This window comes from Sapajus apella, unplaced genomic scaffold (genome assembly GCF_009761245.1).
Source record: "Sapajus apella isolate SASKATOON/1434 unplaced genomic scaffold, GSC_monkey_1.0 scaffold83, whole genome shotgun sequence".
In the NCBI taxonomy this organism is placed as follows: domain Eukaryota; kingdom Metazoa; phylum Chordata; class Mammalia; order Primates; family Cebidae; genus Sapajus; species Sapajus apella.
Genome location: NW_022437023.1, coordinates 1,433,052 through 1,459,676, shown reverse-complemented (window position 1 = coordinate 1,459,676; position 26,625 = coordinate 1,433,052). Strand labels below are relative to the sequence as shown.

Here is a 26,625-nt window from a genome sequence, read left to right as displayed (position 1 = left end):
GGGTGGGAATGGGAGGCCTCTTCTGATGTTTCCAAGAGGCGAAATCTCCAAGGATGTTCCATGAAGGGGTGTAGAGAGGTCTCTGCCCTAGGCTCATCATCCTGCCTGCCTCTGGGGCCCACCCTTACAGGCATTGCAGGAAACCCCGTGACCTTCAATGAGAATGGAGATGCACCTGGGCGCTATGACATCTACCAATACCAGCTGCGCAACGACTCTGCCGAGTACAAGGTCATTGGCTCCTGGACTGACCACCTGCACCTTAGAGTAAGTGGGAAGGCGGGGAACAGGTGGAGAGTCACTCGTGCAGTTCCAGCCCCTGGGAGGGAGGCCCAAGGGGAGGCTGCCTCTGATTACGCGGACCTCCAGGACTGCTGCTGCCAGCCTGGGGCTTCCTTCCCAGGGCCCCGTCCCAGACCTCAGTGGCTCTGAGGCCCCCACCCTGACATGGAAGACAGGAGAGTCGGAGTTCTGCGGCCATTCTGGTCCCTGCCCTCTCCCTTAGCCTGGGGGCTTCTTACCTGTTACCCATTGAGCAGGGGATGGGGGACACTGGATAGAGGAATTCACGCTGGAGTGAAATGGCTCAAAGGCTTTTTGGGTACGTTGATGGGGGTGATGAGGGGAAGGGGGAATAAGATGGGGAGGGGGAGGGCTGTATTTGGGCAAAGGAGGGAAGTCTTAAGGCAAAGGACCTAGATCAAACGGGATTTGTGGCACTGGCTGGTGGGTAGCGAGCCAGTTGCCAGTTCCCCAGCCCTGTCAGAGCACGATAGAAGGCAGCCATGTTTCTGGTTCCTCCTAGCCACGCCTTCCTAGCTAATAGAATGTCCCAGGGATGTGGTGACTTTCCCTTTCTGGCCCTCAGTATCCCAGCTGGGAAACACAGCAGTGTTTTTGGAGAGAAAAGACCTTTGATTTGTTCCTGAGAAAGTGCTTGTGGACTTGGCCTCTACCTTGCAAGGGAAGGGGTGAGCCACCAGCGAGGTGGGCCCACTGTGACCCCAAGGATGGACTGCAGAGACTCAGACAGGTCCTCATCTGGCCTTAGCCCTCCTCGTCCCGGGATCCCGTGGGTGCTGCATTGAGGCCCCGCTGTCTCCACTTGTAATCTCTTCCAGCTAGGAACACCTCAAGCTCTGCTCTTAAAAGCACTTTTGGACTGCATTCTCATTTAGCCTAATCATCTTCTAAGTCGGAGAAAATAGCTCAGGAAACACAGCCCTGGGGAGGCAGAAGGACTCTCCTAAGGCCACACTGTGGCAGGAACAGCCCGTTCCTAAGTGAGGCTCTTCGGATTGCTGAGTGGAGAGAGATGGGCAGAACGGGGTGTGAGGAGCACTAGGCAAAGTGGAACACCACCAAGTGGAGAGAGGGGCCTGTCTTGTTTTGGTGCAGTGGGCAGAGCACGGGGGCCGGGGACTGGAACTCACTAGCGGCAGCAGCTAGCACATAGCGAGCACCTGCTATGTCCCAGCTGCTGCTCTAAGCACGGCCCCTTGCTGTGAGGATGACAGCTCTGTGAGGCAGGCCGTTATCCCTGTTTTCCAGATGTCCTAACTGAAGGTAGCAGGGACTGGGCAGGTGTGGGTGGCAGTGGGCCCTTCCCCTGAAAGTCCCCTCTCTGGGAATACAAGTCCCCTCCACCAGCCGGACCATCTTCATCCCATTCTGACACAGCTCACAATGCCCTCTTAGTCCTCCTCGACTGTGAGGCCCGGACAGAACGGAGAGGGAGGCAGGAGGTGAGCGGGGCTGGGCTTTAACCATCAACCTTCCCCAATGTCTCTGTGAGTGGCTCAGTTTGGGCTGTGCTGTGAGGGCCACAGAGCAGGCAAGTTACCTGTAACCACCTACCTGGCCACTGTCCTCCTCCAGGGTCTGAGAGTGTGGCGGTCTCACGTCACTGGTGCCCTGGACCTTGTCACCTGTGCAGTTATTCTTTCATAGATGCCACAGAGACTTACTGGGCCTCTACTGTGTGCCAGCCTGTGCTGCGGGCTGGAGACACAGCAGGGAAATTGACACAGTGCTCCCTGCCCTTGTGGAGCTGACATTCTAGTGAAATATTAAAAAGCATATCCATTATGACTCCCAATGGAAGTCACTCCAAGAAACAAAGGGCAGAGTGGCTTCATATCTGCTTTCGTTGGATCAGATGAAAAAACAAAGGCTCAGAGAGAAGCCATTTGCTCAAGGTCACACAGCGAGGTAGCAACAGAACTGTGATCCCAGGACTTGACCTTGGTCATGTCTCTTTCCATTGGAACCACAGAGTTTTCCAGAACGCTCACCACTGCCCGTGCCCTCCAGGGCAGTCTTTCCCCTGCAGTTGCAGGGCTGCAGGGCACAGGGACCGTCTGCCTCTGCATTCCTGCAGGACAGGTTGCACTTGTCCTTGCCCTGTGCCTTTGGCTTCTGAGGTAGTCCATAGCCTGTCATGCCCAGAGTCACAGGACAACCTTCCTTGAGGTTTCCTTCCTACCTTGCCACGGGGCATCCCTACCCACCCCACCTTATCCCTTTTGCTCTAACGCCCTCCCCACACCCCCCAACCAGCTGGTTACACTTTATCAGCAGCTAGCACCCAGTGCAAACGCACCGGTCTAGCCAGGCTTGCTGTGCTCTGCGAGCGAGCCTTCCTATGAGCCGCTTTATTTAGAACAGTCGCTTTGAATACAGCACCCGGGTGTAGTCAAGTCCCTTTGCCTGGTGCCTGAGGCTCTTTTGGGACTCTCACTGTCTAGAATATTGTAACATATTCAGTAGGGAGTGACAACACATGTGTGGCTCTTTTGCTCACGGCCATTGTGTCTTCAGGGACATGTAACTGTGAGTAGCACTAATTTAGAGCAAGATGTAAAGAAATGCTAACCCCTGAGCACACATTAAACATTCTCTGATGAAACCTCTGTTCGCTGCCCTCTGCTGTATCCAACCCCCAGTACTGCTTGGCAGGGGCGCCTTGGGCCGGGCCATAGGGCAGGGCGTCCACCATACTCCAGTGTGTGCAGGAATCATCTGGGGGTCTTGCTGACACTCAGATTCTGAGTTAGTAGGTCTATGGGGCTGGAATTTGCCTTTCCAACAAGCTCTTGGGTGAGGCTGCTGCTGCCACTCTGGGGACCACTGTGGGTGGCAAGGCCTTAGGGGCTGAGAGTCAGGACTCCTGAGTTCTCTCTGCCCTGCCGCTGGTGTTTCCTGTGTTTCTAGATTGTCACTACTGCTTTCTGGGCTCAGTTTCTTCATATGAGTCTTGAGAGTTTGGGGTTCAATCAGGATTCCCTATAGGCCGATTATGTGTGAGTTATGCCGGAGAGCTTGTTTAATTCCAGCTGTTAGATGCAATGCGTCCCTGTGGGGTCCGGGCAGCTGGACTTTTAGCCAACTGGCTGGGTGATTTTGGTGTGGGGCTACAGGGTGCCCCCACCCAGTGGAATGGTCCCGGGTGCTGGGTGGCATGTTCTGAGGCCTGGTCTACGCTGCTGTCATTGCCAGATAGAGCGGATGCACTGGCCGGGGAGCGGCCAGCAGCTGCCCCGCTCCATCTGCAGCCTGCCCTGCCAGCCGGGCGAGCGGAAGAAGACAGTGAAGGGCATGCCCTGCTGCTGGCACTGCGAGCCTTGCACAGGGTACCAGTACCAGGTGGACCGCTACACCTGCAAGACGTGTCCCTACGACATGCGGCCCACGGAGAACCGCACGGGCTGCCGGCCCATCCCCATCATCAAGCTCCAGTGGGACTCGCCCTGGGCTGTGCTGCCGCTCTTCCTGGCCGTGGTGGGCATCGCGGCCACGTTGTTCGTGGTCATCACCTTTGTGCGCTACAACGACACGCCCATCGTCAAGGCCTCGGGCCGCGAACTGAGCTACGTGCTGCTGGCGGGCATCTTCCTGTGCTACGCCACCACCTTCCTCATGATCGCCGAGCCCGACCTCGGCACCTGTTCGCTGCGCCGCATCTTCCTGGGGCTAGGCATGAGCATCAGCTACGCGGCCCTGCTCACCAAGACCAACCGCATCTACCGCATCTTCGAGCAGGGCAAGCGCTCGGTCAGTGCCCCGCGCTTCATCAGCCCCGCCTCGCAGCTGGCCATCACCTTCAGCCTCATCTCGCTGCAACTGCTGGGCATCTGTGTGTGGTTTGTGGTGGACCCCTCCCACTCGGTGGTGGACTTCCAGGACCAGCGGACGCTCGACCCCCGCTTCGCCAGGGGTGTGCTCAAGTGCGACATCTCAGATCTGTCACTCATCTGCCTGCTGGGCTACAGCATGCTGCTCATGGTCACGTGCACCGTGTACGCCATCAAGACACGCGGCGTGCCCGAGACCTTCAACGAGGCCAAGCCCATTGGCTTCACCATGTACACCACCTGCATCGTCTGGCTGGCCTTCATCCCCATCTTCTTTGGCACCTCGCAGTCAGCCGACAAGGTAAGTGGTGGGGGCTGGGGGTGGACAGCAGTGGGTGAGGGCAGTGAGCAGGGGGCAGCCTCCTGAGGCTGGCTGGCCTCTCCTCTGCTCCGGAAATGCCTTCTTTCATGCCATTCTGCCTTCTCTCTCAGTTCCAAGTTTTCTCTCTGGGTTCTGGGTTTTCCCTCCTCTTTCTCTGTTCTTGCCCCCTCCCTCTTCTCTCTCCCCCTTTCTCTCTGTCTCATGTCTCCTTTTCTCTCCTCCTCCTCTCTCCTTCAGCCCCCCTTTACTCCCTCTTTCCATCCTCCTCCTGTTTTCCTTCCCCCCTCCTCCTCTCTCTCCCAGTCTCTCCATCTCTGCTTCCCCTACCCCATCTCCTTCCCTCCTTTCCTACCCCTGTTCTCGTGCCCCTTCCCCTCTCCTCTCTCTCAGCCTGAGAGGCCGCACCCTCTTTCATTCTTCCTTCTTTTCTAGACCGCTTTCTCTTCTCTCTCCCCACTCAGCCCTGTCTTCCTTTCGGTCCACTCCTCTCTTCCCTCTCCTCCGTCTACTCCTCACAAGATCCCCATGGGACCCTCCCTCTCTCCCTAGCCCCAGGCTGACCCGGAAGCCCAAAGGCTAGGGCCTGGCAGAGGGCCCTTCCTTCCCTTGGCGGGAGCTGCAGAGTGGCTACCTCAGCCTCCTGTTGGCCTGGCCTGAGGACCTGGGCACACCCCAAGAGTCCTGTGTGTTCTGCCCACATCCCAGCCCTAGTGCTGGCTGGGTGACTTGTGGGTTTTATCTTGAAGGACTGGGAGTCGCTGAAGGCAGGGGCATCATGGTGAACCAAGGGCCCCAGGTCTTGGTCTGAGCTCCGTGTATAAGTGTGGGATCTGGGAAAGCCAGTTGGCCTCCCTCGCCTCAGTTTCTTCATCAGTAAATTGGGGCCATGTCCCTTCTCCTGTAGTCATAATCACATGATATAGTGGGTGCACAGACAGTTAATACACTGTAAGGAGCATGGAGCCGAGGAAGCCAGAGGGGTGAGGGACGAGGTCAGAGAGGTGACAGGGCAGATGGTGGCAATGACATTGGCTTTTATCATGAGTGAGAAGAGAGGCCGCTGCGGTCTTCTGAGCAGGCGAGGGTGCTATCTGATGTAGGTTGGGAAGGACCCCCTGGCCGCCAAGAGCAGCTGTGAGAAAGTCACTGCCATGCTCTGCAGGAGAGGGTGTCCCAGCAGGTGCAGTGGGGAGTCGGGGAGTTGGACCTGTGTGGAGACTGGCTGGCCAGGTTTCCGATGGATGGCATATTGGATGGGAGACCAGGAGAGTCAAGGAGGACAGCACGCTTCGAGGCCTGAACAATCAGGAAGGAAGGGGTTTCCCGTGCTAAGGAGAAGACAATGAGAGGAGCCTGTGAGGGGGCAGGAGAGGGCATCCTTTGGATGTCCTAAAATTGGGATGCTTATTAGACGTCCAAGTGCAGCTGCCAAGTCAGTGATTGAATATAGCAGTCTGGAGTTCAGGGGCAAGTTCTGGGCTGTAGACATTACTGAAAAGTCATCAGCCTGAGGCTGGCATCTAAAGCTATGAGTGCATGGCCAGGTGCGGTGGCTCACGCCTGTAATCCCAGCACTTTGGTAGGCCAAGGCAGGTGGATCCCATGAAGTCAAGAGTTTCAGACTAGCCTGACCAACATGGTAAAACCTTGTCTCTATGAAAAAAACAAAAAAGAAGCCAGGTATGGTGGCTCACGCCTGTAATCTAAGCTATTCTGGAGGCTGAGGCAGGAGAAACACTTGAACTTGGGAGATGGAGGTTGCAGTGGGTCAAGATTGCGCCACTGTACTCCAGCCTGGGTGACAGAATGAGACTTCATCTCATTAAAAAAAAAAAAAAAGCTACAAGCGCAGGTCCAAGTTTGCAGGGATGCCTGGTCTTCAAAGCTGCGATGGGATGGGGTGCTCGTCATGTGCCAGACACTCCATCTAACAGCTGTTAGGCCCCGTGGCCGCTGGTCAGGGTAGGTCTCATCACCCCCTGCTTACAGATGTGGACACGGGCACAGAGAGGGGGGACGACTTGCCTTGGTGGCACAGCTGGGCTTGACCCTACTTTGTCTACCTCGAGTGCACCCTCCATCCCCAGCACACCCCTCCCCCCTGCAGCTCTGGGATACCTCATGCCTTGGGACTTCCTCGGTTGGTGCCCACCTCTTTTCTAACAGCTCCTCAAGGGCCATCTTCCAATGGGGGCCCTATGGGAGGCACTAAGAGGCAGACCTTGGGGCTGGCAGTGAGTATCCTAAGACCTGAGATCTGAGACAGGGCCTGCTTCAGCAGGAGGATCCCACCTTGCATGCCTGAGCCACACAGCCACCGTGCAGCCACTGCGCCCGGCATGTGCTGTGAGCTGGGTCTCTGGCCCCACCAGGCATGCTGTGGGAGATCTTCCCTGCTGAGTGCAGGTGCAGGCAGAGGGCTTCACGCTGCTCAGTGCTCATGATCCCCATGGAGCCAGCAGGGAGGCCATCTCACATCCCAGGAATCTGGCAGCTTGAGAAATTACCCTCCATAATACCAGGAGGCCCCTTCCCACATCTCCTCAGGGAGTAAAGGTACCTGCCTGGGAGGCCCACACGTGGTGGCTAAGCCCCTCCCTCCACCTTGCCATAATTCCCCCTGGCTGATACCCTGTCATCCCAGGATATCAGGCCTTCCCACCTCCAGTTGATGCAGCCCAGGCCCCCAACTCAGCCTCCCTACCCTTTGCAATCTCTCCAGGTGACCTGCCCTCCTCTGATTCCTGCCTTTTTAGGAGGCTTCCCCGGCCCTGCTGTGAAGGGAGTCCCTGAGATGGTCAGTTCACAGTCTGAGAGGGGGACAGGGACTTGTTCCAGGTCATATGACAGCCTGGCCTCACACCAATGTGCCCTCTCCCTGGTGGCCTAGGACATGGGACATGCCCCTCTCCCGCTCTGGGCCTCTGAATGAGGAGGGGGTGGAGGAGATATGCTTTGCAGTTGCTGTGGTTCAGACTCCCAGGCTTCTTAGAGACTCAGGGAACCCTGGGGCTGTGTCTGGGCCGTGTCATGCCGAGCTGCAAGATGCCCCAGTGCAGGCTGCAGGTCTGGCTGCTGAGTGTTTGCGTGTAGATCAAGTGGAGTGTGGCTGTTGTAGGCGTTGTGGTGTGCATACACAGGTGTGTGTGTATAGACGTATGTGTGCCTTTTTACGCATGTGCGTGCTCAGTGGTGCATGTGTGTTGTGTGTGTGCACAGGTGTGTGCCCATGTGCATGCAGATTGAGGGGCTGGGCTGATGGGTGTGCCGAGGGTATGTAGCTGCTGGTGTGTGCATGGATGGGTGGGTTGAGTATGTGTGCCCAGGGGTGTTTGTGCGCACAGGTGTGCAGATGTGTGAGTGCAAATGTTAGTGTGTGCCAGTGGATGTGTGTAGATGTGTGTGAGTACATTTGTTTCTATATATATGTGTGTACCCGGCTGTGAAGGGGTGTATGAGCCCAGTGAGTCGGATGCAGGGGTGCAGCTGTGAGCTCAGGTGTTTGTGTCAATGCAGATACGTACGTGTATGTTGATTGTGTGAGCAGGCATGCATGTGTGCACACACGCACTTGCACGTGCTCAGCTGCACCCATTCCCCCGGGGTGCGGGTGCCGGCGCAGAGTAAAGCTGTCTGTGCTGCTCTGGTGAGCAGGCGGATGGATTTCCCAGCCTTAGCCTGGATTTCCAAGGCTTAACACTGCAGCCATTTGGAATTACACTGAGCAGGCTTTCTCCGCTCTATGGGGTTACTGCTCAGTCATGCTTGTGTAGGATGTGGCTGCAGAGGCAGGCAGGGTGTGGGGAAGTTCATGTGTCTGGTTTGTACAGATACTGAGGATCTCGGTTCCTATCAGGGTTGGCCTGCAGAAGCACAAGGCAGGCAGAGCTCCTTGGTGCCCCCACCGGGACCCCTTGAACCCTGTACCCCCAAGCCTAGCACAAAAGCAGGAAATTCATCATCCACATCCACAGCTCCTCCTTCTTGTGCCCTTTCCTCACCCCAGCTGTCCTCTGTCCTCCCACATCAAACCCAGCTCAGACCACATCCTTCACTGTGGGGAGCACGTGCCTAGTGAGGCTGAGTGCAGGATTCCTCACAGAGGACGGGGTGCAGCGAGGGCCCATCCACACAGGGGAGCTGGGGTGGTGGGAGTTCAGGCACCAGCGGGCTGAGAGGGTGGGTGGGAGAGGAGGGGAGATCACAGCCCGAAGGCCGCCTCTCGTTCCGCCTGCCTTTAAGACCCTCATGGTGCCTGGGTCCGGCGCCCTGGGAGTGCCAGCTGGGGTCTAGAGGACCACTGTTTCTCTGATAAGGGTTAACCTGCTACCACCTCCTGGTGGCCATGTGTGCCTTCACAGAGGGGCTCAAGAAACACTGTCTGAGCCAGAGGCATGCTCTTGTGGCGGGGCTCCAATTCCACACCCTGGGGCAAGGATCGGAACTGGGGGTGGGCAGCCCCGCTCCCTCCTGCTGTGTACAGGGCCTACCTCCCAGCAGGGGATGGCTAGAGGAGCCCCCAGGGCCATGCTGGGATGGAGGGGTTTGATCTTTTTATACCCCATCTTGTATTTTGTTTGCAGAAAGGCTCTTAGGCTGAAAAACAAAACAGAACACCAATGACTGTGCTCACGCCTGTGTTCCGAGCTGGCTGTATAATTTTCAGGGCCCAGCACAAAACGAAAACGACGGGCCCACTGTTCAGAAATTGTCCACAATTCAATATGGTGGCAGCAGGACCTTAAAGCGAGAGCTGGCCCTTGTAGGCACAGGCCCCGGGGTGACTGCACAGTTGTACACCCATAGCGCTGGCCCTGTCTGTGTTCACGGAGGGGCGTCTGGTGCCCAGAGAGGGGAGGAAACTTGCCAGCATCCCACAGTGGGCTGGGGCTAAGTAGATTCTGGAACCCGGGCCACTGACCCTCAACATGGAACTGTGTCCCCTGCAAGGGTTCCTCTGCCTCTATCCCGGTCCCTGGTCCCACCAACTCCATACGGCCCATTGCTCTCCACCCATCAACAAGGAGCGAGCAAAGGGTCTAAGATGGGTGTCTCACCTGGAATACAACCCCTATACCCAAGAACCCCCCGTGTGAGAGGAAAGCCAGCCCCTGCCCTCAGGGAGCCCTGATGTAACGAGGGAGACACACCTTGTCCCCAGGGAGCTACCACCCCATGGTGAAGACCCAGACGACAAGCCAATTCTCCACTAGTCCAGGACTCTATGATATTTCCCATGGGTCTGTTTTGATGCTCTGGAGCCTCTCCCCGCCCTCTCTCACCCTCATCACCCCGCCCTCTCTCACCCTGATCACCCCGCCCTCTCTCACCCTCATCACCCCGCCCTCTCTCACCCTCATCACTCCGCCCTCTCTCACCCTCATCACCCCGCCCTCTCTCACCCTCATCACCCCGCCTCCTCTCACCCTGATATCTTGGGCAGGAGAGACGGCCAGCATCCCCCTGCCGTCTGGTCATGATCTTTCCCTCTGGGAGAGCCCCACGCCCAGGGTTGAGAGTGTAGGCGGTGTATGAGGATGGAGGCCTGTCTGTATCTGGAGGGGCCTGTGCTTACTGGGGGACAGGCTTTCATTTCCCCTGGGCCTGTGACATTTTCCTGAACCAGTGTCTGCTCTCAGCCTCCTTCCGCTCGGAGCTCTGCCTGACGTGGGCCACGCCGGCCTGGAGGCTGGGCTTTGAAAAGCGTCAGCGCCTTGGCTCGGGCATGTCATAGCTGTCCGGCCGTCCCCCATGTCCCCCATGTCTCTTCTCAGTTTCACCTCAGTGCGTGCGGTCACTAAAAGCAACTTTCACGTGGCTTTACAGTCTGTGTCTGGGGGTCCCTCACTGTTTAGGTGAGGTAGCTCCTTTTGGCCCATTGCACTGAGGAAAAAACTGAGGCCCACAGAAGGGCGGGACTCTCCTTTTAGGCCCTGCAGCTTTTCTAGCCCCTCTCTCAAAGGTAGGAAACCCAGGGCAGGGTGGCTGGAAATGAAGGTCGTGCCATCCAGTGTTATGAGGCATTTATGGAGGGGCGTGCAAAGGACAGGGAGGAATGTAAGAACATGAAGACCTGGTCCGTACATGGGGGGTAGTGCCAGATGGGGCCAGGGCCCCTGCGCCTTCAGGACACAAGTCCAGACCTGTGTCCACACTGCTGGTCTGGGTGTAAGAAATGAAAGGTGCCATGGGTGCTCATAGAGCTGGGGGTCAGGAGAGGCTTCCTGGAGGAGGTGGCACATCAGCCACATGCCAGGGCAGGGCCGAGCTCAGAAAGAGCAGATTTGGGGAAGAGCACTTCCTGCCTCCCTCATGCCCAGACCTGGGAGGCTTAGCCTGGGTCTCCTTTGGTCCCACCTTGGCTGAGGGGTTCAGAGGGGCAGCTGAGGCCTGGAGAACCTGGAGGAAGCGGGAGGCAGGGAGGGGAATCCCAGACGGGGAACAGTGGGAATTGCCGGGCCCTGCCTGGAAGACTTTACTGTTGTAAAATGGATTATCCGACACCCAGATTAATGGGCTTTCATTTTGCTAAACATCTGTCACCGTTAGTGCTGGCGAGCGAGCGTGAAACGAGCTCTGACTGCTGCCACCACCATATTGCGATGGGTGCCGAGGATCCTGGGCTCTGCACGGGGGGACAGTCGGTGGGGGGCAGTCACCGAATGGGGGCTTGGTCTGAGGGGCTGTGGCATGGTCACGGGGTGTTATTCCAAGGCACCAGGGGGTGCTCCTCTCACCCTCAGCCCTGAGAAGGGCCGGCTGTGGTCTCCTGAGAGGCCCTCCTCAGGCGCTCCGCTTCTACACAGCAAATAACAGCGGTAAGCTGAAATGGCACTTACCATGTGCCAGATGTTTTCCACACTTTTTAAACATTTATTAAGTCACTTAATTCTCACAACGGCCCTAGGAGGTAAGTACTGTCATGATCACGCCCATATTATATATGAGGAAACTGAGGCACAAGGATGTGATGTGTCCAAGATCACACAGCTGGAAGTGGTGAGCCAAGATTTGAATACAGAAACCCTGGTCTGCAGTCCCAGCTCCATGCCACGACTCCCTGATGCCTGAAGGCAGCGGGATGCAGGGTGGGGTCCCCATGTGTGTCTCTGGGTGGGAACTGGCAGGGGTCAGGGCCTGCAGTCGGGGCGGAGCCTGCTCTGACGCCACCCTGCCCTCCGCCAGCTGTACATCCAGACGACGACGCTGACGGTCTCCGTGAGCCTGAGCGCCTCGGTGTCCCTGGGAATGCTCTACATGCCCAAGGTGTATATCATCCTCTTCCACCCGGAGCAGAACGTGCCCAAGCGCAAGCGCAGCCTCAAAGCCGTCGTCACGGCGGCCGCCATGTCCAACAAGTTCACGCAGAAGGGCAACTTCCGGCCCAACGGTGAGGCCAAGTCTGAGCTCTGCGAAAATCTGGAGGCCCCAGGTGAGCTGCTGGGCCCCATTCTGGCCCCTCGGGCCCGGGGCCGGGCTCCTTTTGCAGCAGGTCGGCCGAGTTTCCGCCCCGCCCTGCCCCATGCCCCATCCTGGGGAGGCGGCGGGGGACACTGGGGGAACCCTGAGGCTACAGGTGGGGACCACCCTCTCAGGGAGAGCCCCAAGGCACCACATCAGAGCCCGTTCTGCCCTGCCCCTCCTGGTGGCCTGGAGAGAACCTCAAGGTTCCCCAGCCGGTGCCCTAGCAGCGCCCTTCCAGGGATCTGTGCCCCACCCCGAGCCAGGCCACCAGGGGGCGCCTGGCCCCTGAGGGTGAGCGGGGGATCCCTGGATTTCTCGGTTCTGGGGCCCAGGTCTCCACCTGTGTCCTTTCAGCCCCTCTGGGAGAAGGGGTCGTCCCAGGGGCCCTGCACACTGGCCCTTTGGTAGCCCGGGGGGGGTGGGAGCGGCTCTGGGCCCAGAGCAGCTGTAGCACCCAGCTTGGCTTTGTCCAGCCACCTCCTAGCAGGCACCCGAGTGATGGGGACCTGGGACATGGGCTGGCCAGGACCGGTGGGTTAGGGGCAGGTTGAGGCAGAGGGGCCCACAGAACTGCCTACTGCAGCACTCAGGGGGCCGCCTGTCCAGGGATTGTCTGAGGACACCAGCAGGAGGTCAGGCTTTGCGGTGGGAGAGGGCACCAGGCAGGGACCGTGCGGCTGAGGGGCAGGCCTGCGGTCTGGGGCTGGCCAGGACAGGTCCCTCCAGGGCTGGTTACGGGGCAGTGCCACCATCTTTGCCAACTCCCCTCTTCCTCTGGGTGCCAGCCTGTGCTGCTCTGTTGTGGAGAGTATGCTGGTTCTGACACCCTCTCCATCTCTGATCAACACCGGATGCCTGTGTGTCCCCCTTTCCCTCCCCTGTGACCTCTGGTTCTTTACAGACCTCCTCCTCCCCCAGAACACTCCTCCTCCCAGCCCCACCTACGACCCTGGGGCTCCCTTTGGGTGCCATGCTGGCCCCCATACAGAGCTGGGAAGGGGCAGAGGGGCCCATGGGACTCCCACCCTTGGCCTTTCATGTCATCCTGGATGTCCAGGAACCCAGATGAGGCCCTGATCAGGCCTTTCCTCCCAAATGGGGACCCCACCCCTGCCCTAGTTTTCTTCCTTCCCATGGAGACTTCCCTTCTCAGCTCTCAGGTCCCATTCCCTCAAGGCATCCTCTCTGCCACGTGCAGAAGCGGGTCTGTCACGCGGGCGTTTCCCCAGTGCTCCTGAGAGCTCCTCCCAGAGGTGACATCTGACTCCAAAGGCTGACACTGCGGGTGCTGTGATAGGCCAGGGGGCCCCATAAAGGGCGGGGCCCTCACAGAGAGCTCTGACGGCGCAGCGCCGGCCCTGCCTTCTGCCTTTGCTCCAGCTGCTCACCTGGGAACACAGGACAACTACCCACTCCTGCCAGAGAAGGAGGAGTATGGAGGCCTGAGGAGGGAGGCCCTGTATCCCCAAACCCCTGCTTCCTGCCCAGGAGGAGCTTGGGGGCCTCCAGGCTGTGGGGCAGCCCCCATGGGCCTCACTTCCAGCTGCTCTGGGGTTGGGAGGGACTGAGGGGTCTGTGGTCACCCAGACCCCCTGCAGGCCTTGGCATCCTCCCCACAGAAAGTCTTAGGGGCTTCCAAGATAGGGAAAGGGGGAGCCCCTCTCCCCATCTCCTGTGTGAAGGCCAGTGGTCAGCACCTTGTGCCCCACTGTCTCTCAGCTCAGTGACAACAGGGGCCATGGAGGCACCAGGCAGGAGCCAGGTGATTGATTCTGGGGACAGCCGGACCGAGGGGGTGTGAGCAGGAGGAGTGGGAAAGTGTCACTCCTGTGCAGCAGGGACATTTTTCACTCTGTCACTGGCGGGCTACGTATCTTTAAACAAACAACAGAATAAATAATTCAGGGGCCTGATTGTAGGCAGATCGGGCGTGGGTGCGGAGACAAGGGGTGACAAATGGGGGTTGTCAGCTGGCGCCTAGTGCTGCCTGGCTAATTGTTATCTGAGCCTCCGGCAACTGAAAGCCGGCAGCCAGGGCCTGTCGTCAGCACTGGCTGACGACACCCACACCCCTTGGCCTTCCCCTCACACTGAGGGTGCTCTGGGAGTGTTGCTGTCCCCATCCTGTCCCCACTGCTGGAGTGATTTCAGCCCCGTCCTTCTGCCCAGCATGTTGCAGGATTTAGAGTGTTTCTGGCCCGGCACGGTGGCTCACACCTGTAATCCCAGCACTTTGGGAGGCCGAGGTGGTCGAATCACGAGGTCAAGAAATCGAGACCATCCTGGCCAACATGGTGAAACCCTGTCTCCACTAAAAATACAAAAATTAGCTGGGTGTGGTGGCGTGGGCCTGTAGTCCCAGCTACTCGAGAGGCTGAGTCAGTAGAATCGCTTGAACCCGAAAGGCAGAGGTTGCAGTGAGCTGAGATTGTGCCACTGCACTCCATCCTGGCGACAGAGCGAGACTTTGTCTTAAAAGCAGAAAAAAGAGTGTTTCTATTCACCTCTTAGCGACTCCACGTGGTGCTTACTGTCACCCCATCTTACAGGTGAGAGAATCTCGGCTCTGAGAAGGTCAGGTTGTTGGAAGGGCGACACAGCATGTGTCGAGATTCCCCCATAGCATTGTGGGCAGGACTGGACCCCAAGTCTCCTGACTTCTGGCCAGAACCCTTCCTTTGGAGCCTCACTGTTAGCTCGTAGGCGCCCTGGGCAGACTCTGGCTCCCATTTTCCACATGGTGAGACAGGCTTGGGTGAAAGGCTCCCCAACTTCTGGAACCTGTGAGCTGGATTTTCTAGGGTAGACAGGTCAGGCATCAGAGGAGAGCAGAGACCCTGTGGTCCTTGCTTTCCATGCGTTCTCTAGTCCGCAGCTGCCCGTGGAGTCCCCTGCTGCCCCTGGAGTCTCCTGCTGCCCCTGGAGTCCCCTGCTGCCCCTGGAGTCCCCTGCAGTCAGTGGGGATTTGGTTGTGACTGCTGTGAGTTTTTTCCACCCCTGAGCCAGGAGTTGCTGACGGGTTTTACAGGCTTGGAAGCGGAGTTTTATCAGTTCCCCGAGGGGCTGATGGCACCCTGGGGAATTGATTCTCACCAGCCTGACCTGCAGAGATTCGCATAGCCACTGCGGCTCTTTTTCTGACCATGGTGGATAGAATGGGGTGAAGACGTTGGGGGCAGTTGGAAGCCCCTCAGGAGAAGTAGTCTAGGCACAAAGGGCCGCCCTGCTTATGTTACAGGCAGGGAAACTGAGGCTCAGCAAAGAAGGGGAGGAGCTGCTTGAGGCTCAGAGAGAGTGTGAGGCCTCCCTGCAACTAGAATCTGAGCTCCTGCCCCCAGGGTGCTGATCTGTGCTGTTCTCCCTCTCAGCACCTCCTGCCATCCCAGGCCACCTCCTGGACGCTGCCCCATCCAAGCTGCCCTGTCCCGTGGTCACTCGGCCCTCTTGGTCATCCAGCACCCTGGAAGGACATGGGTCATTTCAGAGATGCTGATAATTCTTCATGAACTGCAGGGTGCCATGTTTGTTCTTATTCTTTTTTTGGCACCATTTCTCTTCCATTGGCACCTGTCCAGGTGGCACCTAAGCCTTGAAACTTGCCCACTCTTATCCAGCTAAGTGATTCTTCATCATCTGCTTGGATTTTTCTATTGACAGAGAGCTCATAGAACACTGACTCCATCCAGCCCTGGCCAGGAGAAAGTTCTTCCTTTAACTGAGCTGGACTCTGACCTTCATGCCTCCCTTGCAGGGAGGCCTCACACTCTCTCTGAGCCTCAAGCAGCTCCTCCCCTTCTTTGCTGAGCCTCAGTTTCCCTGCCTGTAACATGAGCAGGGCAGCCCTTTGTGCCTAGACTACTTCTCCTGAGGGGCTTCCAACTGCCCCCAACATTTTCACCCCATTCTATCCCCCATGGTCAGAAAAAGAGCCGCAGTGGCTATGTGAACCACTGCAGGTCAGTTTGCTTCTTCCACATGTGATAGACTGATAGTTGGACACCACAATCCCCCTGTTCGTGGGCTTCTAGTTACGCTGCTATGACAAAAAAGTCCCAGAACAGAGCAGCTCAAATCAGACAGATGTGTCTTTCTGCTATAATAGGACACGGTGGCTGGGTGGGAGTGGGGACCCAGGATCCTTCCATCTTGTTCTCCATTGGCTCCCTGAAGACTGAGGCTAGATGACCTCAATGATTGTTCCCCTCATGGAAGGGAAAAGAGAAGAAGCATGGGGGAAAGACTCATTTTAATTGAATGACATGGGAGTTGCACAGTCCTTCCACGTGTGTTTCATGAGGAAGGGCGCAGTCAGGTAAGGCATCACCTAGCTGCAAGGGAGGCTGGGAAACAGCCCTTCAGAGTCATGTGCCCAGTGAAACAGGGGACAGAAGATTGGGGGGACAACTTGTAGACCACCAACCACATTTGTCCCCCAATTTCCTCTTCTCCAGACCTGATGCCCCTGGCTGCGTCTGGCAGATGTGCCTCCTTTTTGAGCCGACATACCCCGACCTAGGGTCAGGGCAGCTTTAAGACAAAGGGCAGCTGGTTTCTCCCACCACTGCTTCTCTCCACACTTGCAGACCAGCCCCTGCCCCAGGCAGCAAGAGTGCCCTGATTACCACCACTGAGCTGGCCCCCAGGCCGCTGAGGGAGCCCTAAACCCTGGCTGGGCAAGACAAAACCAAGGGTCTGGCCAGGTCCCTCACCCCTCTGGCCTCAGATCCTCGTCTGTCAAATTGGGTGATGTTTCTTTGGCCTCCTCACTAGACTGCTGTGGGGTCTGCACTCTGGAGGGGCGGGGGTCACTCACTGCCCATGAGAGCTGCTGATCACTCAGCTGTGGACAGGAATGGGAGGTACCCTGATGTCCCGCCCCAGTCCCAGTGTGGAGTAAAGTCCAGAGGGACAGGAGCAGTAAAGGGGGGCTCAAGACCGAGGGAGATGGGCGCCGAGAGGTAGAAAGGGTGGATGCTGTGAGGGCCGTGCGGCCCTGGGGGACTTGTGTTTCCTTGGGCCTGGGGCAGAGGGCTGAGTCAATCCCATGCCTTAGTTTCTAGCCATGCATGGCCCTGCTCTGGTTTTCATTATTTATTTCCTCTGTCCCCATTCCCCACTCTCTTTCCCTAGACCACTCTTCTATTTTAATGTATATTCCTTACGTGTGCGTGTCTAAAATGTGTGTGGTTGAACTTCTGAAAGACTTTTCTTTGATAATATTTTAAGGTTATATGATGTCGTAAAGAAGATTTCTTTTGAAGTGTGGTAGAATTAGGAGGTGGCAGGGGCCTCATGCTGGGGAGACCCTCACACAGGAGTGGGCTTTGGGAGGGAGCGCTAGAGGGAGGTGTCACCTCTAGAGTGACAAAGGGAAGAGGAAAGGCAAGCAGCCCAGCCCGGCAAAGGCGTGGAGGTGGGAAACATGGGCCCAGTCCCTGGATGGGGAGCTGGGAACAGCAGGAGAAGCTGCCAGATGGGCCAGGCAGGGCCAGTGCACACTTTGGGGCGATGTTGCTTGCTCAGCTCAGGACCGGGTGCCATGAGAGGTGGGGCGCTGTGGCAGGCTCTTGTGCAGGGCTGTGCTCTATGGAAGGAGAGTTGGAGAACAGCAGCCCCTGATTCCTGGGTACCCTTGCTCTCTCTCCTTCCAGCGCTGGCCACCAAACAGACTTACGTCACTTACACCAACCATGCAGTCTAGCGAGGCCACGGAGCTGAGCAGGAGGAGGAGCCATGACCCTGTGGATGGTGCGACGGGCCAGGGCCACACCCAAGGGCGCAGCTGATGTCTTGCCTGCCCGTGGGCGCCCACGGACATGGCTTGGTGCTGAGGATAGCAGAGCCCCCGGCCGTCACTGCTGGCAGCCTGGGAAAGCCGGGTGGGCAACAGGAAGACAAGGGGCTGGGGCAGTGCCAGGCCATCCCGAGAGCCTGCATCTTGGACCATTGCCCCTCCCAGCCCCAAACCACAGGGGCTCAGGTCGTGTGGGCCCCAGTGCTAGACCTCTCCCTCCCTCTGTGTCTGTCTGTGTTGCTGGCGACACCCCCATCTGTCTCCAGCCCTGTCTTTCTGTTCTCTTATCAATTTGTTTCACCTTTCCCCTCTCTGGTGTCCCCGGCTGCTTTCTGTGTCTCGTTTCTGGCTCTTGCCTCTGATTCCTCTCCCTCATCCTCTCTGTCCTCAGCTCCTCCTGCTTTCTTGCGTCCCACCGGTGTCACTCTTCTGCTGTTTTCTTTCCTGACCTCGTCCGCTTCATTCTCGTGCAGCCGTTGCTCCGCTCTCCCTGCCACCCTTCCCCAATTCACCAAACCTTCCATGTCACAAAAGAGAAAAAAGGAAAAAAAATCAAAACACAAAAAAGCCAAAACAAAAACAAATCTCGAGTGTGTTGCCAAGTGCTGCGTCCTCCCGCTGGCCTCTGTGTGTGTCCCTGTGGCCCGCAGCCTGCCCGCCCGCCCCGCCCGTCTGCCGTGTGTCCTGCCCGCCTGCCCGCCCGCCTGCCCCTCCTGCCGACCACACGGAGTTCAGTGCCTGGGTGTTTGGTGATGGTTATTGACAACAATGTGTAGCGCATGATTGTTTTTATACCAAGAACATTTCTAATAAAAATAAACACATGGTTTTGCACCCGGGCTCCACATCCACTGAGGGTCCTGCCACGGGACCCTAGGCTCAGCCTGCAGCTGGAGGGCCTGGACCTAGAGGGAAGCGGGACCTGGGCTGTGGAGACCCAGGGCTTGGGGGCTGTGGAGACTGCTCCCTAGGCTGGGATCTAGGGTGGCGTGGAGAGGCCTTGGGCAGGGAGGGGCCAGGTTTCCAGGTAAGGGGCAGGGACATTGCAGGAAATTCCAGGAATCAGCACCTGGTAGTCCCCTCGGTAGGGAGATGCTCTGTCCCCTGCCCTGCAGCCCTGGGAGGTAACTTTTCTGCCCTGCCTGCCGTCTGTCTCACACCCCTCACACCTGGGACTGCCCTCCCACCCCCGCCCCCCATAACCTTCACCTCTCTCCTTCCAGCCAGGAAATCCTCTTGAGAAGGTAGCTTCCGGGGCTGCCAGCATCACAGCTGTCCCCGCCTACTTGTGTTGTCTCCAGGTTCGGTGCTAAGACGATGTGTGTCTGTCCTGGAGATCAGTGTGTGGTGTGTGTCCACGTGGGCCCACAAGTGCACGGCACAGGCGTGGCCGCATGGCTGTGTTGGCTGCGTGTCTGTGTGCACGCCCGGTGCCTCCATGCATATGCGTGTCTGTCTTGAGTGTCTGATCGTCTGTTTAGGCCCCGGTGGCTTGTGAGGATGCCTGTTTCAGGCCCGTGGCCTGAGACAATCACTGAGAAGGCTCAACCTGCTTCCCTGGCAGGTTGGGAGGTGGGAAACGGGAACATTTAGGGCTGGGCTCTGCCAGGGGTAAATTATAGAGCCAGCGACAATGAGGCCACAGGCAGCAGCTGGAACCGGGCTGCCTGTCCTGCCCCGCCCCTGCCCTGCCCCCAGGTCCTGCACCCCCTCCCACCTCCAGACTAGCTGACAGGGCTATGGGGCACAGTGGAAGGGACTGGAGGAAGCCTGGGCAGGGGCAGGGACTGGGTGTGAGGACACGGAATCACACCAGGTGTTATGTCCCCTCCATCAGCCCACTCTTACTCCTGGCCTGGGCATCTCACACACCTGTGCTTAGGAAATCTCTTCTACCCTGGGATCTGTGTGCAGCACCTAGTAGATGCTCAATAAATGTCTGTGTGAGGGAGACAGGAAGGGAAGCATCTTGCTGATCGTCCTGCTTGTCAGAATGATTCCTAAAACCACCACTGCCCAGGGGAGGTTCCACCCAGTGCTCCAGCCCACTAAGGCAGAACTAGGTGGCCAGATCAAGGGTATCTGCCAAAAGCTTCCAGGGCAGTGGAGGGGAGGGTGATAGGAATGTAGAAGGGGGTCCAGCCAGCTCTCCCTGAGGGAGACTCTGGCAGCACCCCCAGCCTGGGCACCCGGCCTGCTCTGTGGCTCACGTCCTCCTGAAGTGATTGATGCTCTGAGTCCTAAGGCCAGGTCCACAGCAGGGCCTGGAGCCCAGGGGTTTAACCCTCAGCCCAGGACTTGGCTAGGTCCCCCTCCATCTGTGGGGCCCAATCTAGGTTCTAAGGGGAGAGCCACTTCTTCAAGGGGGATGCTGCCCCTTGGCTCTCAGGAGGGGCTCTCAGGGACCACCTGTCCCCTGCCATTGGAGAGAAACAGGCCTGCCCTCAGGCAGCTTCCAGCGTGAGGGGGGAGATGCAGCAGACTGTGTCCCAAAGTCAAATGACTGTGAGAATGAGGTTGGGTGGAGGAGGGAAGCCTTGGGTGGGTGTGACTTTGGGCATCTGAGCCTGGGGTGTGGAGGTGTGGGTGGGCTCTGTGGGTCTGAGGTGGATGGGAGGGAACCAGGCCTTAGCAAGACTTTTGCCAGCTAGACCTGCAGCAGTTGGGAGGATGGGTACTGCTGGGGTCTTGGGTCCATCACCTAGAAGGCTCGGGCCAGTGCAGCCAGGGCTGGGGCCCACAGCTGGCCTGGGTGGGACCTGCCCTGATGCCTGTGGCGGGAGGAATGCCTGGCCCCTCCCGGGAGGCTTGGCTGCTCACCTTTGGTCTCATCCTCAATTATTAATGCCCGGGGAAAGCTGCTAAGTGTCTTCAGAATGTTAGATCTCAACAAGATGTTGGTGGGGGTGGGGGAGGGGTCTAGGGTCCCTGGTGCCCCGGATAGGGAGCCAGCTGTCTCCAGAGACCTTTGCTGTGTGCAAGGGGTATGTCCTCACCCCCTCGGCCTCAGCCTCCTCAATGTCCGAACAAAGGGATTGGGCTAGTGGCCATCCCACCCCACAGCACGCTTTCTAACCAGCAGGGGAACTTACACAGATGCCGGGCCTCTCCAGAACACTGGACCTGAACTTCTGCAGGGAGGGCTGGGCATGGGCACAATTTAAAAGCTCCCCAGCAGATGGGCTGTGCAGCCAAGTGGGCCAGGTGTGGTACCAGACTTTGTCTGTGAAGTCAGGAGGGAGCAACAGCGTCCACTCGAGCTTGCCTGGGGCTCAAGCCCAAGGTTGTGCTGCTACCAGCCTGAGCAGGCGCCCAGCTGGATGCACAGAGCACCTCTGTGGAACTCCTAGAACCCTGGGGAGACAAGCCGCAGGAGAGAGGGCAAGCTGGAGTCTCAGGTCCCTTCCGGCTCAGTGGTGCTGTTCTGAGCTCTAATGTCCTATGGTCTGCCCCTCCCGTCTCGCCGTCTCAGGCTCTGGAGGCAGAGGCATACAGCCAGGCAGGAAAGAGGGCTCAGTGGATCACATGCCAGTCGCCCACACCACCTCAGCCTCCAGGTCCTCCAAGAGGTGCCGGGGAGCCCCTGAGAAGAAGCTGAGCCTGCAGGAGGTGGGGTGGCCTCTTTCTGACACCCTCACTGGGTCCACCTCCCAGTCCCAGGTTTCCATCTGCCCGCTGAACAGGAGGGGACACGGAGGCACTCCCCTGGCACTGAGGGCTCCTTCTGTCCTCCTGCCTGCCCTGGATGGTCCCAGCTGCCCCTCAGGGCTTGGCCCTGGCACTCTGAGCCTCACAGGGCTCAGGCCCACCTCCCCTGCCCCCAACCCAGCACTGAATGGCACTCAGGCACCAGAACCTCACTCCAGTTGGCAAAAGCAGCAATTAGCATCTGATGAGGATTCTTGCTTTATTTTTAGGTAACCTCCAAGGCCCTGCCTGTGTAATTCAGCCCGCCATTGCTCGGCGGATAATTAAAGCATGTCACCATAATTTGCCTTTTTTTTCTATAAAGCCCCATAATTATGTTTTTATTGCGAGTGAGGATGAACAAGGGGGGGGAGAGAGAAAACAAAGGGAGGTGGGGTTTGCGCAGGAAATGGGGCTTGGCTCCTTCAGCCAGACCTCCTCCTACTCCATCCGCAGAACCAGGACCCCCACCCCCATTCTGGGTGCAGCTACCCCTGGGGGCCCACTTAACTTCCAGGGCACCTCTTCCTCCTTTTATTCTAAAACCAGCCCCAGTTTGCTTCAAAGTACAGTGGGCAGGGAGCGGCAGATCTGAAGCCAAGGTGGCCGAAAGCGGATGATTCTTGAGCGGGATATGGGCACATGGGAAGTCTTTATCCTGCTCTCCTTCCTGTATGTTGGAAAATTTCCATAGCAAAGAGTTAAACCAAACTCCACTCCCAGGAAGGGGTTTGCTGACTGCAGGGCAACTGGCATCTCCTCTCAGGGCACCTGTTCTTTCTAACTCTGAGGTGAAGGGCTGCCTTTTTGCACCAGGAGATGCATTTCTGTCATTATTTTGGTGCTGCTGAGTGCCAGTGGGTGATCCTTCCTGGAGCATCTAAAATCATTTTCCAAGCCTGCAGGCCAGCTGGAACAGGCTAGGCAGCTGGAACAGGCCGGCCAGCTGCCCACATGGTTTGAGGGAGTCCACTGCCCTCAAACATCTTCCCAACTCCAGCGTCAGTGCCCAGAATTCTGTGGTTATAGCCTCAGGCTTCTGAGCCAAGGCATGGTCTCCCAAAACACATCAACCAGCTGGCAACCATACTGGAGTTCAGCATCAAGACACCAGCCTCCCTGAAGCTGTGGGACAGGGGACAGGTAAGTTTTAAAAGATCTGGTTTTGAAAGAGCTTCCCAGATTACCCGAACTCAAGGGCAGGCCCTCCTCCGCTTTCTGAAGGCCTCTTCAGCCCCAGACTTCATCCTGTATTCAGTGGGCTTGCTCATAGTTCCCACCCACCGCCACACTGTCAGCCCCACCATAGCAGGGACTGTTTTCTGTTTCATCACAGCTGAATCTCAGGGGCTAGGAGAGTACCTGGCATGTAGCAGGCATACCACAAGTGTTTGCTGAGTGAGTGAATGAGGGAGACAGGGCTGGAATGGATACTTAGAGGAGCCTGTTTAGCTGTATCCTCACCCCCTAGCACTCAGCAATATCTGAGAGTCTCTGCCCAAAGTCAGTTTCTTCACTTAAGCTTCCTCAGGTTTTCCCCAGAGGCCTGAGGAGAGCACAGATGTAGCACGCTTGTCATTGGGTAGAAAGTGACCTCCATCTCCCTCCTAGGATGACAGGCACCCTGGAGCAGAAATCAGGTGACTTAGATTCTAGGTAAGGCTCTGCCACCAACTTGCTGTGTGCCCTTGGGCAAGTGGCTTTCCCTCTCTGGGCCTCACTTTCTTCATCCTTAAAATAAGGGATTGAGCTCTGAGTGTTCAGAGCCTGGGTAAGCAGCCAGCAGTGTAGAAAGGGGAGGCTACTGCCAAGAAGAGTCTTTTGGGGCCAGTTGCTATGGCAACTGTGCACACGCTAGGGGGTTGGGAAGGGGCTCGAGTATGCAAACCAAGCCCTTCCTTTGGCTTCCCCAGCCCAGACTGTCTGTGACTGGAGGAAGAGGGTTTTTTTGTTTCGTTTTGTTTTTTGAGAGAGAGTTTCACTCTGTCACCCAGGCTAGAGTGCAATGGCACGATCTTGGCTGGCTGCAACCTCCACCTCCTGGGTTCAAGCAATTCTTCTGTCTCAGCCTCCTAAGTAGCTGGGACTACAGGCACACACCAACATGCCCAGCTAATTTAAAAAAATATTTTTAAATAAATTTTTAGTAGAGACAGGGTTTCACCATATTGGCCAGGCTGGTCTCGAACTCCTGACTTCATGATCCACCCACCTCAACCTCCCATGTGCCCAGCTTGTTAATGTTTGGAGCAGTGGAGGAGGATGGAGAGCAGTGGGGGTTGTTGGTGGAGGGGACCAATGAGGGTGGGCCTGCCAGCCCTGCACTCCACCATTCCTTTACTCATGGGTAAAGAAAGCATAGAACCAGGGGTAAGCTAGATGGGGCCCCAAAGACCATCCACTGTTCCTCATCGAACACATTAACAGAAGAGGAGACTGAGATCCAGGGAGTCAGGATGCTTGTCTAGACCTGAGAGGCCTCGGAAACCCCCACCCCACAGCCTCATCACCTGCCCTCCCTCAATCTGGAAAGTTAGGGGAGTGCATGGTTTTCAGAGGGCCTCGTAAAGACTCTTCTTTCTGAGCTTCTAAGATGCTCTTGGGGAAGCAGGGAGAGGAGCTTGGGGTAAGGATCCACCTTCATCCAACCCACGGACGTGGTCGGGGCACAGGCAAGATCTGGGGCCATGCACAGGTAAGGCCAACCGAGGAGCCGGGTTAGTGACCCTGGCTTTGTCCTCTTGCTGGTCTCTGTGACTTGGGTACCTGAGCCTCTTAGCTCTCCAAGCTTCAGTCTCCACCTCTGTGAAACAGAATAGTATCTACTGAAAATGATTTCAAGACCACAAAATCATTGCTCGAGCACAGGAGATGGGGAGAGGATGTAAGCCCCACCGTTGAGCCTTGGCGACCTCACCTTCCAGGACAGCAGGCTCTCTGCAGCCCTCCTCCCACCCAGATTCTCCCTCTTCTGTGGTTTTGGGCTTCTTTACTCCACCCACTCCTCAAACGCTAGGGTTCCTTCTGGGGCTCCAGGCCTGGAACTCTTTTCTTCTGCCCCTTCAAAAGTTCTATGTCCTCTCATTAAATTCATGGCCTCAGAGCTTTCCAAATATCCCATGTCCTCCTACGTTTCCCTGCTTCCCTTGCGGTTGGATTAAGGCCATGTGACTGTTCTGATCAATGACCTGTGGGCATAAATAATGCCAGTCACTTCTGGACTGAGGCTTGGGTACTTCCTCCATGTCTGTCTTCTCTTGCTGTGCTGACCTAGGAAGTCACATGTTGAAATGGCAACATAGAAGATGGAGGGTACCTGGGTCCCTGAATCACTGGATGGAGGAGAGCCTCTGACAACCCACGATGAACTTTCCATAAATAAGAAATAAACTTATTTTATGCTAACATGCTGAGATTTCAGGGTTTGTTATTAAGTTACAGCTTTTTCTTTCTTTTTCTGTTTCTTTTTTTGAGATGGAGTCTCACTCTGTTGCCCAGGCTGGCGTGCAGTGGTGCCATCTTGGCTCACTACAACCTCCTCCTCCCCGGTTCAAGCGATTCTCTTGCCTCAGCCTCCTGAGTAGCTGGGATTACAGATGCCTGCCACCATGCCCAGCTCATTTTTGAATTTTTAGTAAAGATGGCGTTTCACCATGTTGGCCAGGCTGGTCTTGAACTCCTGACCTCAAGTGATCCACCCACCTCAGCCTCCCAAAACGCTGGGATCACAGGTGTGAGCCACCATGCCCAGCCAGGTATAGCTTTCTCTAGCCTAACTACTATGCCATCAAACAGGTGCTAAATTTACATTTCTCTCCCAGCTTCCAAACGTCTTAAGACTTCTTCCTGTCTCCCACGATCTCCATCTTGGTGAGCGCAGCCATGCATGCCAGAAACCTGTGCCTTATTCTAGGCCCCTTTCCCACCTCTCATCAGTCGCTAATCCCCAACATTCCGTCTATCTGCCTCCGTGCCCAGGGCCACCTCCTGGATTCGTGCCTTCATCACCTCTCTCCCCTGGATGGCTGTCATTGTCTCCCAGCTCCTGCTGCAGTTTTCAGCCTTTATTCCTTTATATATATACATACACGTATATATAGATGAGAGCTTTCTATGTTGCCCAGGCTGGCCTTGAACTCCTGGCCTCTTCCTTTTGCGCCAGGAGAAAGGGCCTGAGCCACTGCAGCTCCCGGCACAGCCTTTATTTCAATGCTCTAAAGGTGTTGCTCCCAGTCTTCTAAATCTGAATGGCATGGCATTGTTCCCAAGGAGCATCCCAATAGCAGCCATCATCCTTATCTCTGTCCTTTTGTATATAACATGTTTCTTTCCTCTGGCTGCTTTTAAAGTTTTCTCTTTCTCACTGGTTTTAAGCAATTTGGTTAGGACGTGCCTTGGTGTCATTTTTTTTTTTTTTTTTCCCATGTTTCTTTCCTTCTTCTTTGTCACCAGGCTGGAGTGCAGTGGTGAGATCTTGGCTCACTGCAACCTCCGCCTCCCTAGTTCAAACGATTTTCCTGCCTCAGCCTCCGGAGTTCTTGAGACTACAGGCATGAGACACCACGCCCAGCTAATTTTTGTATTTTTAGTAGAGACGGGGTTTCACCATGTTGGCCAGGATGGCCTTGATCTCCTGACCTTGTGATCTGCTCACCTCGGCCTCCCAAAGTGCTGGGATTACAGGCATGAGCCACTGTACCTGGCCCTTGTTTTTCTTTTACTTGGATTTTGGTGAACTTTTTGGATCTGTGGGTTCAAAGCTTTTATTATATTTGAAAAATGTCTGGCCATTATTTCTTCAAGAATGTTTCCGTCTACCCCTTTTATCTGCTCACCTGCAGAGGCTTCTATTATATACATATATTAGGCCTCCAAGTTGTCTGACAACTGAATAATGCTCTACTCATTTTTTTCCTGGCCTTTTTTCCTTCTGTGTTTCATTTTGTGTAGTTTCTATGGCTGTGTCTTCGAGTTCACCAACCTTTTCTTCTGTGGTATCCAATATGCTGTTAATTGTATCCGGCGCATTTCTAGAAATCTCAGCATTGTAGGTTTCACCACCAGAAGCGCAATGGGATCTTCTCTCTGTCTTCCATGTTTCTAGTTAAAAGTTCATTTTGTCCTTTAGCTTCTTGAACATGTGCAATACAATTATAATAACTTTGAATATCCTTGCTTACTAATTCTATCACGTGTCATTTCTAGATTGATTTTTTTTTCTCATT

The 26,625-nt window shown here is 56.4% G+C and overlaps 1 protein-coding gene across 10 annotated transcripts in view; it reads left to right on the top strand.

Moving 5' to 3' along the window:
• Positions 1-22,294, top strand: part of GRM4 (glutamate metabotropic receptor 4) — a 126,171-nt gene extending 103,877 nt beyond the window's left edge. For 4 of the 10 annotated variants that reach the window (XM_032253438.1, XM_032253435.1, XM_032253434.1 and 1 more), the window contains 4 exons: positions 131-267; positions 3,499-4,434; positions 11,641-11,887; positions 17,571-18,547. In XM_032253438.1, coding sequence (XP_032109329.1) covers positions 131-267; positions 3,499-4,434; positions 11,641-11,887; positions 17,571-17,620 — 1,370 coding nt within the window. In that variant the 3' untranslated portion in view covers positions 17,621-18,547. The other 6 variants (XM_032253433.1, XM_032253431.1, XM_032253432.1 and 3 more) reach the window with 4 other exon arrangements.
• Positions 22,295-26,625: the final 4,331 nt, after the last annotated feature.